The 16,515-nt window shown below is 35.4% G+C and overlaps 2 protein-coding genes across 5 annotated transcripts; both read right to left on the reverse strand.

The window, feature by feature from the left end:
• Positions 1 to 4,044: 4,044 nt before the first annotated feature.
• On the reverse strand, positions 4,045 to 9,405 carry LOC122292302 (glucan endo-1,3-beta-glucosidase 4-like). 4 transcript variants are annotated; one of them, XM_043100564.1, is made up of 7 exons: positions 9,251 to 9,367; positions 9,008 to 9,042; positions 8,850 to 8,911; positions 7,407 to 7,542; positions 5,490 to 6,737; positions 4,633 to 4,660; positions 4,045 to 4,549 (listed from the first exon to the last, which is right to left on the reverse strand). In XM_043100564.1, the coding sequence occupies exons 4-7, from the start codon at positions 7,471 to 7,473 to the stop codon at positions 4,402 to 4,404; spliced, it is 1,491 nt and encodes a 496-aa protein (XP_042956498.1). In that variant the 5' UTR covers positions 7,474 to 7,542; positions 8,850 to 8,911; positions 9,008 to 9,042; positions 9,251 to 9,367; the 3' UTR covers positions 4,045 to 4,401. The 4 variants fall into 4 exon arrangements, with proteins under 4 accessions (XP_042956498.1, XP_042956500.1, XP_042956497.1 ...); XM_043100566.1 differs by having other exon boundaries at positions 7,407 to 7,551; XM_043100563.1 differs by lacking the exon at positions 9,008 to 9,042 and having other exon boundaries at positions 9,251 to 9,405.
• Positions 9,406 to 11,829: 2,424 nt separating this feature from the next.
• On the reverse strand, positions 11,830 to 16,228 carry LOC122292397 (serine/arginine-rich SC35-like splicing factor SCL30A). The gene is made up of 6 exons (XM_043100734.1): positions 16,070 to 16,228; positions 15,712 to 15,902; positions 14,707 to 14,784; positions 13,646 to 13,810; positions 12,264 to 12,398; positions 11,830 to 12,182 (listed from the first exon to the last, which is right to left on the reverse strand). The coding sequence occupies exons 2-6, from the start codon at positions 15,852 to 15,854 to the stop codon at positions 11,993 to 11,995; spliced, it is 711 nt and encodes a 236-aa protein (XP_042956668.1). The 5' UTR covers positions 15,855 to 15,902; positions 16,070 to 16,228; the 3' UTR covers positions 11,830 to 11,992.
• Between the last annotated feature and the right edge of the window lie 287 nt (positions 16,229 to 16,515).

The following is a 16,515-nucleotide window of genomic DNA, read 5'->3' on the forward strand; positions in this document are numbered from 1 at the left end:
TGCATACCATAGCGATTGTTTCAAAAGATAACAATGAACTAGCGAGACCTTAGCTATAAATATCATTTTTGTTTTCTATTTTATCTTTTGGGTAAGTATAGTTGGCAAACACCAAAAATACTCTCTTCAAAAATGGAATTTGCTCAAAGATATTCTTTCATGCCAATGTTAAAAAGAAATCTTGAAGAGGAGAGAAAGTTAAGTACATCACCCCATGACAGAAAGTAATAGCATTTTTCTGCAAACCCCAGCTGTAGAATTCAAGTACCAATGAACCGAAAGTAGAAGATAATTGTCCACGAACTAGCATTCATTCCTTCTGTATCTTGCACCAATGATAGATATGTTTGCTCCTGTGGATCTCTCTCTCTCTCTCAATAAATTAAACTCTCGAACCTTGGATTTCATGCACGTAATAACACATGCTGACCACCTATCTTAGTTACCGGAAACAGTACTTTTCTAATTTATAAGTACATTTATGGGATTTAGTAGCATGCCTTTGCTACTAAAGTTGTTTGAAAAAAAAAAAAAATGAACCTGTTGGAGGAGTTGTCAGTTTCAGGCAGGATTGTTGCAACAATGAACCTGTTAGATTTGATTTTGAACTCTATTTATTAGAGAGTGTTATTACTGAAGTTGTTTAAAAAAAAAAATCAATTAATTATGTATATTGTTTTTTTATTAACTATTTTATATATATATGTATGTATACAGAAACTCTTATAGTCAATTAATTACACATTTTTCTGTTATTATTAGCTAAAGAAAAAATGTGGAGATCTCATTGGTCAATGCAAGTTTCCATCCGTTTGTGCAATGGTGGTACTTTTCATATAGTAATTACGTTGGCATGATAGGACTAGAAAAAGATTGCTCACCAGGATTTTTTAACTAGAGTTCTCTAAAGCTACACCTGACAACTTTATGAAACACTAACCTGCCTTTTCCCTATTATAAAGATAAATTAATTTTCTTTTGTGCTTCTCTTTTTGTTGATAGTGACACTGCCTTTTCTCTCTTTTTTGGGCAGTGTCATTATATTGATTTTGTGGTTGCATGTCTCCTGTACTTATATATATTTACTGAATCAAAATTTGCATAATATTTATTAAAACGCTAAATTGACAAATATTTAAAATATATGGAAGGTAGTTTTAGTGATAATGTTGGTGGTTCTAGTTCAGCTCATATTTCATTAGACATGGAGGAAGACACTCTTTGGTACCTTCCTCCATGAATACTCCAAACTCCAGGCCGGCACCATCTCTTCCTCCAAAGCCAAAAAGAGTCAAGAAGGCTACCAATCAATCTCATGTATGGGATCATTTTACAAATATTGAACCTGTTGATCCTATTGCACTGAAAGCTCAATGCAATTATTGTTTCAAGATTTATGGATGCCATTATAAAAATGGTATTTCATCAATGTCGCATCACCTAGGATATTCTTGTCCTGAGTCTCCCATTAGACAGGATAAAAATCTTGAGAAGGATAAATTACCATCACACACTAGAGTTAGAATGGATGGTAGAGGATCTAGTCCTCAAATGTTAGGACAATATGATTGTGAAAAATTAAAGACGATGATTTCTAATTTGTTTATCCGGTGTGAATTGCCATTCAAGATTATAGAGCATCTGGCATTTGTTAAACTCTTGAGTTATTTAGAGCCTAGACACAACTTGTCATCCTGAACCACCTTCCAAAAAGAGTGTATTGCTAGTTTATCCATTTAACTTAACCTCTACATTTTATTCTTCTTAAGGTAACCCTCTTCCTTCAACTTTAGCAACTTAATTTTTTGTTATTGATGGTGTGAACTTTGGAGCTTCTTTGCATACATTGCATATTCAATCATGGTATGAGACTTTACTTTGTATACCATTTTTTCTTGCGGGATTTTAATTTATATAAGTTGATTGATCATGTACATTGCATTTTCCTACATATGCAGTGTTTATTGTGCTTCCACTTAGAAAATAAAGAAACAGCAAGAGGGCATTGTTAATTTGGGTGAAAGTAAGTTTCCTTTCAGAATTCATTAATTTGGATGTTACTGTTAGACTCATAGCAGTCCAATAAGAGAAAAAGTAAATAGAAGGCATTTCAGTAACTTCTTTCATAACTTCTTGTTGTTTCTAGAGCAAGCACCATTTGGTTACACGAAGAAGGATGTTTTACTAATTGGACTTGGAGTTATTGTCCTGGGCATTGGCTTGAAAACTGGATTGGAGGTATTAGCCTCTCTTATGTAATCATTTAAACTTTTTGGTATACTTGATGCATCTTTCCTGTTTTTAATTTGCCTTTTTTCCACTTACAAATGTTTGCTGGAAATAGAGACTTCAAACTTGCCAATACTTCATTGATTGTGCGGATCTTTTTCAACAATCATTGGCAGTACGTTATTTTAGGCAAATACGTTCTTCTCTGCTATTTAATTCTGCCTTAATTTACAACCCTTTGAAGCTTGTAGGCCTTAAGAACTTCATTACCTATTTGGAAAAGTTACCTGGTCACCCATTTTTTGTTATGTTCAGCTAGGACAACCATGGATGTTGTTGGCCAATCTCAACCAAAATATCACAATGCTAAAGAAGACTTATGTCAGTTCAAAGGTAATATAATTTCATCTATCTTGTTGCTTCATCTAGTGTTTAAGAAGCATGCCACATCCTTGCATTTGAAGCTTAGGTGGAATTTTGTTTATTACAATGAGAGGTGACGCAATTGGTAACTGAAGTGTTATGTTTTAATTATATGTGCCAAACACCTTAACATTTTTAGTAGTAGAATTAATACTGCCCATCACAAAAGTCATGATTTCATGTGCAGTTTATAGGAGTTGATCATCTGCAAGCGAGGAATGTAGTTCAACTTTTCTGATAAGGCTAGCTGAATGCTCAGTTGGGACATAGAATTAGGTTAGATTACAGGCCATCCAATTTGTTGATTTGTTGATTACAGGCCTAATTCTTTGCTTAAGCCATTTGTTTTTTAATTTGTTGATTACAGGCCATCCATTTATCAGATCAAGGTGAAAGAAATCAAAATTTCTCCCAAATTCAAGATTCAAGATGTGAAGAGTTATAATATTGTATTAGTTTAATTAGCTATTGTGATGTATTATTATTTATTTTATTCTTTATAAATTTATATTTTGCATTGTGATGTAACAAGAATATTACCTAGTTTGCATTTTTATTTATTTTTTTCTTCGATTAATTTTTTTAGAAAATTTTTTTTAAGTGTTTTGATTTTTTTTTTAAATCTGGGCAATTTAAATATGAGATCAGATTTAAAAAAAAAAAAAAAAGTGATATAATTTTTTTTTTAAGTTATAAAGATTTTTTTAGATTTTTTTTCCCAAAACCCGGATTGAACTTGGGTATAACCCAGATATCCGGGATTAAAAGCCAAAAAAAAAAAAAAAAAAACGGATATCCGGTTACAATCCAGATATCCAGATTGAATCCGATTATCCGCACGAATTGAGTTCGGGTTCAATCCGGGCGGATAACCGCCCGGATTTTGAAATCCGAATCCTGATCAGGTTATGGCCGGATACCCGAATCCGGATCCGGATGCACACCCCTACTTTTCAATCCATTTCTGTTTGTTTTCCCAGGTCACTTCCATCGAATGACTCATTAATTTGACAAAAAAAAAAAAATAATATAGTTGCAAACATAACTATGCACTAATCTACATACTAATTTAATATGATTCATCAAAAAGTAAATTTTATTAAAAACAATACTAATTTAAATTTTAAGTATGAATGAATCAGTATTGATACGCAGATTAATACGCGACTTTACTTGTATAGCAAAACTCTTTGGCCAATCCTCCTCTTGCTACACCCTAGCTTTTACATAATGAATCAAATTAGAAAGGAAAAAAAATGGTACACTCAAAAGCAAGATCGAAAGAGTAATGCATAATCTTTTAGGCAACTTATTATAATCCTTGGACTTCCATCTACTCTTGCAATATCCGAAGCAAATGTTTGCATCAATCAACAATCGACTATTACCGAGTAATAAAAAAAAAGGACATTTCTACTCTCAATATTTCATTGTTAAGGAACAAAATCGAGGTGCACTTACATCGTCCAAAAATTTCTGGTCACCGCTACCTAAGAAGTGTAAGTTACAATGAACCCAGATGGCAGAAGCCACCCCGCCAGATAAGAAACAAAGGGGGGCGAAAAAAGGAAAAACTTAGAGACCTAAAAATAAAAAATAAAAAGAAGAAGAGGAAAAACGATGTTGACTGATGCACAGAAGAATTCAACCATTTCATTGACACTGCATTTCCTCTGACTTCATTACATTACAATCCCTACAGTGCTGCTTTAACACTCGAGATGGCTGATAACTGGGAGGATCTCCAAGTCAAAGCAAAACTAGAGCAAAAAATGCGGCAGAAATCAGATGTTGAAGCCTGAGACTGTGCATTGAACTCGAGCTCCCATCAAGTGGGTTTGTCGGTCCAAATGCTACCGGTGGTGAAAGTCCCCCAGTACTTGTATTCGAATTAGAACTGTTTCAGAATATTACATATTAGAGCCAATAACAAAAATATTAAATTAGTTTTCTTCTGGGGTGAATAATACAGATTCTCACCTTCCTGCAAAGTGACATGATCCAGAACCTGCATGATGATCCCCATCAACAAAGACTCGCAAATAAAATATAATGTAAGAAACAGAAGATGGAAGGAGTACAGTTTCTTCTATGAAGTGATGGTAGAAGAATTGACAATGGATTTAAAAATGTAAGGCTGACATTAAAAAAATGAAGAGAAAGCAAGCATGGGGAAGGGGGACAGAAGATGGAAGAGGCAGCAAAGCCCCCAAGGAGTCTAGTATCCAAGTTTGTACGTATTGCCACCGATAGACATAACCTTCAAGCTGACAGGCGTCATTAAAACCTTTACATTATATAATGGTAGACACAGTTTACTTCAATACAGCAACAGGATCGAAATGAGTTCCTAGATACATGCATAAATGCTTTCTCAACCACATTGACTAAATTATGACAGAATCGCAGCAACTTAAATGATATGCGATAACATGTATTAAGGGCACAAGAACTCACTGAGAATTGAAAAATCAACGAAAGAAACTGTTTTTGATTGACTTGAGTAGTATCAGGATTGCACTTCTGTCTTCTATGTGCTATACTATGTTTCACATATGAGCATCTACTAGTTAGGAATGAATTTCTATAAAGCATTAACTTTCCTAAATATTTCTCAGAACCATGACCTTCCATTTCATTAAAGGGCAACATGATGTAGGAAACAGGAGGGTTGTCAACTATGAGTCAACTTAAGTTGCAATCCTAATTGACTCTGTATTAAAGTCAGATGAAAACGAATTGTCAGTTACATGCCTTGCAAAACTTATTTTAAAAAAAGAACTAAACGCATGCAATGAGCTCAAGAGATAACAAGGAGAAAAGTTAGAAGGACGTACTTGGATCATTAGTGGTGGTCATAGCTGTACCACTAAAGTCACATGTTCCACCAACACTACGCATCTTTTGATAATAATCATTGTAAGCATAAGAAGCATGATTTTCAATAGTATCAGGGTAATAGCATGTCTGCCCTGATTGAATAGCAGTGCAGTTAGCTTGACCAGGCCCACAAGCCCAGTTTAGGCCATCTTGCAACTTATCAGAATCTGCACCAGGTTTTACCACACAGAAAACCACAGAAGAATTTTCCGTAATCCGGTCAGAAGTACTCAGCTGCAATGGATAAACAGCAGAACCATTCGCGAAAAGAACACCCCAGGTTTCCTCTGATGCTGGCCCAGGCCTCTTATCTTCATTGAATAACTCATAAATGTAACTGTTAATGGGCATCCTTGGCTGACTTGGGGGACCTGAATTATTTAGAACTCGCTTGATCAGATTATTAATAAAGGTCTCAGCATTTGCCACAGTGGCATCGGGTTCATCTGCTCCCCCAAACCATGGCCAGCCGGTCTCTGTCACAACAATAGGGATTCCAGAAAAATTAAAAGCTTCTATAGAATAATAGGTAGCATCCACCATGGCGTCAAACATGCTGTCATAGTGGAAAAGGGTGTTTGGGTCAACAATCTGCTTGACTGAGGAAAGTGGTCGGAAAAGAGCATAATCAATTGGGAAAATCCCATCCCCTTTTGTGTATCCATAATAGGGATAGGCATTTAACATGTAATAGGAATTAGTGTTTTTTAAAAACTGAAGGAGTTGGTAAATAGTAGAGTTCCATGAAGAATTGAAGGTGGCGGTGGAGGGAGGGAAAGATCTAGGGATTATATCCATGGACTGGGGAGTGGAAACTTTGACCTGAAAATTTAGGTTTGCAGCGACTAGTGCTTTATGAAGGTAATTCATGGCAGAAACTAAGACGGGGGCTGCATTTGGGATTGAGGTAAGAACCTCACTGCCAACGGCAATTGCCGTAATATTGGTTGAAGGCAAATAAGCTGCAACATTTTTATTAATCCAGGTAGCTGCTGCTGAGGCAGATTCTCCAATGCTTAAAATTTCCTCATTTAAGACACCAACCATTACTTCAATCCCACTGGCAGAAAGGGCTTTCAGAATATGAGAATCAGCATCATAAAGGCGCACGTGAGTAATTTGATGGGCCTTGAGAATCGCAACAAGATCTGAGGTTGGCGGCAGATTGGAAACATCAGTACCAATGTTTATCCCCACGAATGCACCTATAGGTTCACAGTCATGATTCAGTGATAACCAACAATCAGCGAGAAAGACAATAATATGATAGCATATTAAACTTAGATCTGAATGGCCCCTGCCCCTAAGTGTGAAGAACCAATTAAAGATATTATTTTTACATCTGACAATTTTGCTAGCCTTTTTGAGATGCCTCTACTTCTGCAACTACTGCACTTGCTAAATTAAACAATAAAATGTAAAATTATTATGACCACCTTCCAACAGCCAAAGGTCATACCTTTTGAGCCTTTACCTGAAGCATTAGTCAAGAATACTTTTGTCTCGTAGGTTTAACTACTCCATTCTGAATTATCAAATGAACAATTTTTTTTTTTTTTTTTTGCTTTTTTAATCATAGATTACAATCATAACTTACAAAATACGCACTATATTCATAAGAATTGCAATGGGAAAGGTATTTTGCATGATCAAAGATCAAGAAAATAGACAAACCAGGTGACAATAAATCATTTTGTTCCTCGATGATAGCCATCTGAACTGTTGATATGTATAATTCTTACCAGAAAGACAAGATCCCAATTCAAAATCCAGATTGCGCTTTAGGTTGAATTATGAGCATGGTTTAATTGACACATTTGACCTTGAACATGAAAACGAGTGTGGCAAAAGAGACCAGAACTGGCTCAAATTACCTGATGCATGGGTAAAAATGCCAACAATGAGTAAAAACAGACTCTGAACCCATTTTTCGGGCACCATCCGGTCCAAGAAACAAAATTCAACCTAGATCTCCACTCCTGAGCCTTTTGCAATTAGATGAACCAGAAACTGCCAAAACTAGCAAGCCAATGTCATATGCAATCATATCATAGATTCATAATAGCCAACGAACTTCATAAAAAACTGACACCATAAGGATAATATAGGGATAAGAAATTTTAAAAACTTTGATTGTAATGGCCTTTAGAATGTACAAACAGGATTATTGGCGGTTAATGTATGTCTTTTAAACAAGCAAAAAATAGAACCTCCATAAAGCTTTAAATAGAACTTACCCACAAGATCCAATAAACAATCACATAACATATCAAGCCAACAACTATTATACAGTCAAGTGCTTATGTCATTTTTGCTCTTAATTTTATATGGTTAAGCACATGTATCAAATGTGCACATATCAGCTATCCATCAAGAGGGGTACCGCAGTTACCCAGGGGTGCAAATAGGCTGAAAAAGTAAATCAATCCAAAAAAAAAAAAGCGAAAAGAAATAGAGCAACACAAATCCTAATATGCCTGATCAGGTCCATATATCTTTTTACCTGACATCGACCAAGACCATAGGCATAGATCAATCTCAGTCTCCAATCACAATCATGCCCTTTCTAGCACTATGCACTTAGGGAAACAGTACTCGTGCTAGCTTAATGTGCAGAGATGTCGATTTTTTAGCCAATTTTAATGTAAAAGGTATTAGGGGTATCTCTTTAACAATTCATCATGCTATCTACATTCAAATGTTAAGAGGCACTAACCTGCCCTCGGCTAAAATCTCCATGTCAAACGAAGGAAAAAAAAAAAGCAGGAAATGAGCTTCAAGCTAAATACAGGACCTTGGAGCTCAGCCAAACTCATAACCCAAGTCAGAGCATACTTAATTCAATAATATCGGTACAAGTCATTCTTAAAACGTTGAAAATATTCGTGATCAAGTCCCCAATCGAGTAATAGTAACTGTAGCAAGCAGTTTATATAACATTGTTTCGCCTAAACTCAAACTTTACCTTTTGCGTTTAGAAAATGAACCAGCATCATCTTATACCGAACCCTCACAAACTGACTCCCAAATGTATAAATACTAACTGTTATAGACCCAGAATCCTTAATAAGTGATACCAGACTTGATAGGAAAATTTTTTAATGCCGTTGTAAATGGAGGCTTCCACACTGGAGCGATGGTTAGTTCTATGTCAGTTCCATCCACGGTGGAGGTTGACTAAAGATTTTAACAAGCACACACCGGCCCGTGAAAAAATCAGGTTGAAGGGCACCGTGAAGCCAGATCAAATAACCAAAAATGAAGAAGAAAAAATGAACCCAGATGAAAAATCAAGAGTAAACAATGAAAGAGCATACCTGATCCAACTTGCCCAGCTGACGGGATTGAGATATCTATACTCCAGGCCGCTTCCAAAGAACTAACAGAACAAAACCCCACAAAAACCCGACATAGTTACTTACACACTCGAGACACAAAACCAACTGCTCAAACAAGGAGAATCTAAAGAAAGAACCTTGAAATATTTTCAGCGCCCCACAGTAAAAAGACCTATTCCTCACATTTATTGTGGAAGCCAGAACAGCACAAAAACAAACTATACATTACAAACCCTCGTCTGAAAGCAAAAATCTTTACAAAACTTTACCCCACCAAACCCAATCATATAATCATCAAATAGAGTACACGCACTACAATACTAATATAAGGTTACAAAGCCGACCCAATATAAAACCGAGGCTTATAGATATGAAGAAACCTGTAATGTCAGCTTCTATCTTAGACTGAGCGAGTGAGTGATACATCCATCGGAGATCCAGTATCCAGACAGCGTACTACTTGTTTGTTTGACTGTTCTTTTCTACCTGTTTTTTGCTGGAAAGTTATATAATTAGTTAAAATTAAAGAAGTATAGATAGATTCTCTTATCTTAAATGAAATATCGGGATTATCGATAATTTACGCTGTTAATTATATTTTAATCTTTTCATTAATATGATATATAAGAGCCATTAAAGAGACAAGAAAATATGGATTTTCCCTCCAAATGTCTTTTGTGAGCTTGAAAACGAAAGAGAGGAGCTGAAAAGTCCAGGCCTCGTGGGAACGGTTTTTGATAGGTTGGCAATTAGAAGATGAATAGAAAGTCATCTTCAAAATTGATCGAATACTCTGCAAGCATTGTAGAGGAGTGCTTTTAAAACACTTGTTTTCTTTTAATAAAAATATTGTATTACGTATAGTCACTTCTGTATACTTTTTATATATTTTATTAATATGATTAGAAGCATTTGTTATATATAAAAAAATAATAAAATCAATCACATTAATAGAATAAATAAAAGAGTCTACAAAAATAATTAGACATAAAATTTTTGTTGATAAAAATATGATAAGATTTTTTAACACTTCATAGGAACAAAGTTTTATACAATGGTATATTGGTAGATTATTATCTATAGGTTTTTGAAGTGGGTTCTAATAATTAATAAATAATGTCAATCCTACTTATTAAGATAAAATCACTGACAGAAATATAGATATATATATATATATATATATATGAAATAAGTTCTATAAAAATCTTAATACATTCATGATTACCTTCGTACAGAACAAAAAAAAATGGTGGACAAAATAATTAATAGATATAGGGACCCCTTTATACAATGTCGTTTGTGATAGGTCCATCGATTTGGTTTCTCCCATCCTAGAATTGTAAGCGACTGGTGAGCTTTCAGTTTCTTAAGACTTAAGTTACGAAACTGTAGCTTGCACCATGAGATTACGAGCCCGTCCGTGATCCATTAGACAGTCTCGGCCAGTTGGACAAGTTTACAAGCCCGTCCATGATTCATTGGTTTTAGACAGTCTCGTTTCGACCAGTTCGATGAGCTTGCGGACTATTTTGTGCATCCAAAGTGATATATGGTTTCAAAGTTAGTGCGCCACGTAATTATTTAAAAATATAATTGAATAAATATAAAATTTATATAAAAAAAATTAACTTTTTAATAATAAATCTCTCTATTTTTTAAAGCGATTACACGATATTTATACACTTTACGATTGTATATAATATTACTCATAATTGAGAGACATCTGAAGTAAGATGTGATAACAATTTGTATGAACTTATTTTATGAAGATGTATTAGGATGGATGACAGTATACAGACGTGGATGTAATGCACAAAAATACCTCACATTACACTTCGAATCACTTTCCCGCTATTAAGCTTTTTTTTGAAGAAGTTTGTGGAGGTGGACCGAAGAATATAAAATATTTTTCCTTTTTTTTTGGCTGCAAAGAATGGGACAGAAAAGCAACACGTTGAGGTGATACAACTTTTCAAATAAACACATGGGGCCCAAAATGACGCGACAAAACGCGGAAGTTGGAGAATCTTGGACTAAAAAGGAAGATGGATCAACCACAAACTGTCTGTGTGTGTGTGTGTGTGTGTGTGTGTGTGTGTGTGTGAAAAAGGCATATTGAATTGATTCGATGCTGCTTAGTTGAAAAGTGCACTTCTGCGGTGGAAAGAAATGTCAACAACTTTCCTCTTTGTAGAATTTTTTTTTCTCATCCCCATTGCTATCAGAAGTGGTATCAAGCAACATCCAAGGCCATAAAAAGACTTGTTTGGGGGAATCATGTGCTTACTTTACCATCAAAATAGGTCCCTCTCAAGTGTCACGGCACATTCAGCTTTCTTTCTTATCCAAGCAAAACAGGAGAAATCTGGAAAGCTGGACAGGCAAGGCATTAGGCCTTCCCTTCACTGCATCAAATATTTGGAAAAAAGATGGTCAGGACATACAGATGGACACCCATGAACATGATTAATCCAGCGTTTTCCTGACGATGGTGGGAGATCTAGGTCTACAATGCAGAGGTACTGACATATTCTACATTCATGGCGCCAATCATCGCGCTATATCAACCATTTGAAGTGGTTGTTGGAGCCCCGGCCCCCTACACCTTATATATTTTCCCTCGTGTATTTTCATTATCTTGGTAATGGAATTAAAATATCTCACAATGACAGAAACAATAACCTCTGCAACCACATTCTGGCGATAACTTCAATACTCTCACTTCTCGATAATCATTTACTCTTCTTGATAAGATATAGGGTGAACTGACCCTAGCAACTGCTCCGATGTAAGGGGTCAAGGGACAGTTAGTACAGCTGCATCTGCCAATAAGCATCCCAGCAATATTAACCTACTTTTTTCATGGCAGTTAATCCATGGATCTCTCAATGTATGCCTTCCATTCTATTGAAGTTTCAACTTTAACATGGCACAGCATCTAGCAACTAAGACCATTATGTATCACCAGATGTAACTTTTTTTGAAAAAGAAAATGTCAACGAACGGAACCAGAATCTGGATCAAATTCATGAGAATGGTACAACTACCAACATAACATGGTCGGAAATTATAAACAAAATCCAACAAAAAACTAGCATAACAGTAGTCTATTTCAGAGTAGCTCACTGACTAGGAGACCTATCTCCATTTGGTTGCGCTGAGAATTTTTCATGGTTAGGGTTTTGCCTTTGGCTCTGGCTCCTGTTCGCACCCCTATCTGGACTTTGACTGTGGCTCCTTGAGCCATTATAGGGCGGAGAGCGCGTATACGACCTCTCTCGACTAGGCCTTCTGTCTCGGGGTGAAACAGATCTGCATCAAAATAAGAAACCTCAATGTATGCCACGTTATTGGAATAAAATAAAATAAATAGAGATTTGCTTCATTCCATACCTTTGTTTGGGGGGAGGGGAATAATCATGGCTTCGGGACCGAGGTCTCATACGGCGTGGAGATGGAGATCGAGAGTATCTAGGTGAGCGAGAATAACGCGGGGGTGACCGTCTTCGATCATGATATCGAGCCCTACTGTATTTAAAATGTCAGATGTGAACTTGCAAATGCAACTTAAAAGAAATGATAGGATTATCTGGTAGAAACGTTCTTGGTGTACTACACAATTTCATATAATTATTCCATTACAAACTATTCAGATTATTTATGATAGTGCCAACAATGATGTGGTACCCACTGATTATGCGCTCTGCATGTCCAATTCAACGAAGGAGGGTAAAGATATTAATGGCTAGACAACTTGCTTCATTAGTTTTCAACTCAATTCTAAAATAATCTGTAGTACCCAAGCATTTCTCACTTTTATAGTCAGTAAATAAAAAAATTTAAAATAAACTGATCACATGTAGCCCTGTGAGAGACCCAATTTCCTCCCTCCATAGTCTTGCTAAGAATCAGCCCTGCACACATTCATGCTCGTCTCCTTTTTTAGGTGGACTTTATTTTTGGTCTGGCTGCCAGATAGCTATTTATGGTGGGAGAAGTTGAAAAGAAGTACCACATAAATTTAAATAAAAATAAGTAACATAATTTTTGAAGACAAAAAAGTAGCACATAAATGGGTCCACTTTGGCCACTAGTCAAAAGGTTGTGTAAAAAGATCTCAGCTTTGCAACATTTGTACTCTTATAAATGGTTGAAAAAAAAAGAGAGATGAAAATAGAGATTTGAAGTGAACATCAAATCAGAGGAATCCACTTCCTGGCATTTAATAATAAGAATCATATAGACACTTACATTTATTTCAACTTTTTGACAAATCATCCAACATGAACAACAGTCATCATTCAGTATTCAAAGATTAAGACAAACCTCCAAATCTAACAGCAGTAGATATGCCATAAATACACATAAAGACTGCACATTACATAGCTAGCAAATCCATTGACTACATTCCATTTTAATGCATGCACCGGCAATTGGGTTTCTGAAAAGACTCACTACAGCTTTAGGGATACTCATTTCCAAAACTCCAGAAATTGCACCAAATTACTTCATTTTAACAAGATAACCTAGATGACCCTAGTTTTGGTCAACAGTATCCATATATTCCTTCTATGATCTAACATACTCTTAATTACAGTCATTTCAGGAAAGGCTTGTCTGTACAAACATTCTAACAAAAATCTTTATGGCAAGAGTGTGAAATCTCAACAACTATAAAGTCGAGTTTGTTTTTATAAAAACTCACCAGAAAAATATATTATAACCATATATCATTTACAAAAAATAAAAAATCCCAACAGAAATGGGAAACTTACCTCCCTCCCTCCCTTACCCTCATATCAGCTGGTTTCTTCCTGTTCTCCTCAGCATAGACAACAGTCAACTCCCGACCAAGAAGAATCTGACCATCCATATGATATTTAGCATCAGCAGCATCAGCAGGATCTACATATTGCACAAAACCAAAACCACGGGGTTCCCTGGAAAAATAAATGGACAAAAGACAACGGGAAAGAGAACAGTATCAAAACATGACCTATTCTGAAAGGCAAAACTTTGAGAGGTACTTTGCGCACCATAAATCTTACTGATGAAATTGTCCAAAATAATGGCCAGTATATGGTCATGACAAAAAAGCAAGCACTTGGCTGCTGACCTCGCAAGTGTCAGTTTTAAGATGACTTGAAATTCTACAAGACTTGAGACATCTTCAACAATGAGTTCAAACCCAACTTCCTTCCAATCTTCACTACCATTAATATCATCTTCAAAAGAACTCTAATTACTTGATTGTTGTCTTCGTAACTTTAGTTTCACTGTTAAATCTCAAGAACTTCAATTAACACACTCAACTGGAGATAAGAAAAGAGTAGAACAAGAGAAAAACGCCCATAACAACAAAGCTTAAAAGAAGGAACCTAGCATGGTGGCCCACCTTTCGCAAAATAAATTTTAAGATATTCTATTCTATCCAAACATATAGCATTTGATAGGGATAGAAATTTGAGAAATTATTTCTATATCTATAACTCTCTTCGGCCAAGATTGGGAATGAAACTGCAGACAGAACATTACTATAATTAAAGAGAGAGACAGATACAGAGAGAGTTTTTTTTACCATAGAAGTTCCTGAAAACAAATAACCAAGAAAAAGTTCAATGATTCCACTAACATTTTTTTCCAAAACTTACCGTTTACTTATCAAAAAAAAAAAACATTTTTTTCCAAAATTAATAAGATAAGTAAAATGCTAGTAAACATCCCATTGACTTCATCAAACAAGGGAAAAAATTAGCTTCAAAATTCCATGAGAACTTATGAAAATCTAACGTTACAAGGACACCTCAACTCCTACAACTAGTTCACATATGCTCACCCAGTATAATAATCCTTCGGCAAGTAAATGTCCTTAAGATGACCAAACTGCCCAAATGGTCTCCGAAGGTCCTCTGGCCTGCATAAAAGCACGTAAAAAATCATAAGATTTTTGGATATACAAAAAATCCTTTTGGTCATAAACAGTTGCAGACATGCGCAATCACAACATCACAACCACATTTGATTCTGGGATAATATAATAAATACAAGCTTCAACTACTGTCCCATTTCATTAAGAGAATATCTAATGTGTAACCTCCAACACTCAAAAAAGTGTCTTAGCAAGACTTCGTAGCAACCCCCCATCTTCTAAGAAATATGCTTATAAAAAAAAAAAAAACCATAAAACATTACCGAGGAATAGGCTTTACATGCTTATAATTTTTTTGATAAGTAATTACATGCTTATAATGAAATGGTGCGGCATCTTACAACACAACGATGAAGACAGTAGATATATAAATAATAAGCCAATGATCTTGTTTCTTCATAAATGATAAGGCATGCAATGCATTTAACCACACTGCAACAATAGCAACCAACCTATGCCAATTTAAGTGGGCCGTGCTCCACCTTGTGTACTCATACAGTTCCAGAAGCGAATCCATTCACTATCCATAGGACCAACACCATTTGAAAGTGGGTGGCCCGCCCCACCTAGAACAATCATGTTCCACTGGGCTTACACATATTTACTCACTTACCACGTCACAAGATCATACACAAGAAAAATCATCACTACGTAGCCATTCCCATACTGGCTTATTGCCATTCTACATTACCCATAAAAAAGATATTACTATTCTACAATTAAATCCCATTCTCATTCCTCAACTGGTTCACTATCTTTCTAAATGCAAATAATAAAAAGCTATCACAGAAAATTAACAGAGCGGGAAACTGAACGTATCATCTTAAACTTCAAAAGGAATGATAACATAGTAATTAAATTATACAAGAGAACTACTTAGTAAGGTCGAGATAATAGTTAATGGAAACAAACCTACAATCGTGGCGAAGGTTACGAACAAGAAGGCTAGTAGGAGCATCCCTACCACGACCGCCATAGCGACCCCTGGGGCTCGGACTCCGTCCTCTCCCGCCATAACCCCTAGGTGGTGATGGGGTATAACTCCTCCTCCTCATTTATAGAGAATAGTTTCCCCTTTGACCAATTTCAAATTTTTGACGAAACTGGAAAATAAAAGGCAACAGAGAATTAACCAAAAAATTCATAAGTTCACTGTGAGGGACATGAAACAAACTTGAAAAATCAAGGTGCAAAATAGAACCCTAAACCATAACTATTTCGCGCATATATATATACGTATGTATACACGAACAGAGAGAAAGAGAGAGACCTGAAAAAGAGCGAATCGGCAAGGGCTTGGCGTGGCGGACGAGTCCTTGGGCTAAGCGAAGCGAGAGGTTTGGTTATGCGAAGCGACCAAGATAGCGCTAAAAATGGACTTGACGGCTGTGCTCGAGTGCCTGTGGTTATTTGAAGGGCATGTGTTTCTACTGTCAAAACTTAAATAAAATATTATTATTATATAATTTTTGTAATATTAATTTTATTTTAAAATTTAAAAAAGTTAAATTATTTATTATATTTTATAAAAAAATTTATAATAATTAAATGAGATGAAACAATTTGATAATAACAAAGCCAAAGGTTACATTTGAGATTGGACGAGGAATTTTCATAATTTTTTTTTAAACGTTAGTTAAATAGAAAATATTTTTTAATTATAAAATTTTGATCTTTTTAATCTAATTATTATAATTTTTATAAATTTTAAAATAA

This window comes from Carya illinoinensis, chromosome 13 (genome assembly GCF_018687715.1).
Source record: "Carya illinoinensis cultivar Pawnee chromosome 13, C.illinoinensisPawnee_v1, whole genome shotgun sequence".
Classification (NCBI taxonomy): Eukaryota; Viridiplantae; Streptophyta; class Magnoliopsida; order Fagales; family Juglandaceae; genus Carya; species Carya illinoinensis.

Coding starts and splice junctions, on each gene's coding strand:
- LOC122292302 (XM_043100563.1), bottom strand. CDS start 7,473: ATGGTGCCCGAAAAATGGGTTCAGAGTCTGTTTTTACTCATTGTTGGC. Junction 6,738..7,406: donor CATTTTTACCCATGCATCAG/GTAATTTGAGCC, acceptor GTGAACCTATAG/GTGCATTCGTGGGGATAAAC. Junction 4,550..4,632: donor TCATGTCACTTTGCAGGAAG/GTGAGAATCTGT, acceptor ATTCTGAAACAG/TTCTAATTCGAATACAAGTA.
- LOC122292397 (XM_043100734.1), bottom strand. CDS start 15,854: ATGAGGAGGAGGAGTTATACCCCATCACCACCTAGGGGTTATGGCGGG. Junction 14,785..15,711: donor AACCTTCGCCACGATTGTAG/GTTTGTTTCCAT, acceptor GCTTTTATGCAG/GCCAGAGGACCTTCGGAGAC. Junction 12,183..12,263: donor TCCCCTCCCCCCAAACAAAG/GTATGGAATGAA, acceptor ATTTTGATGCAG/ATCTGTTTCACCCCGAGACA.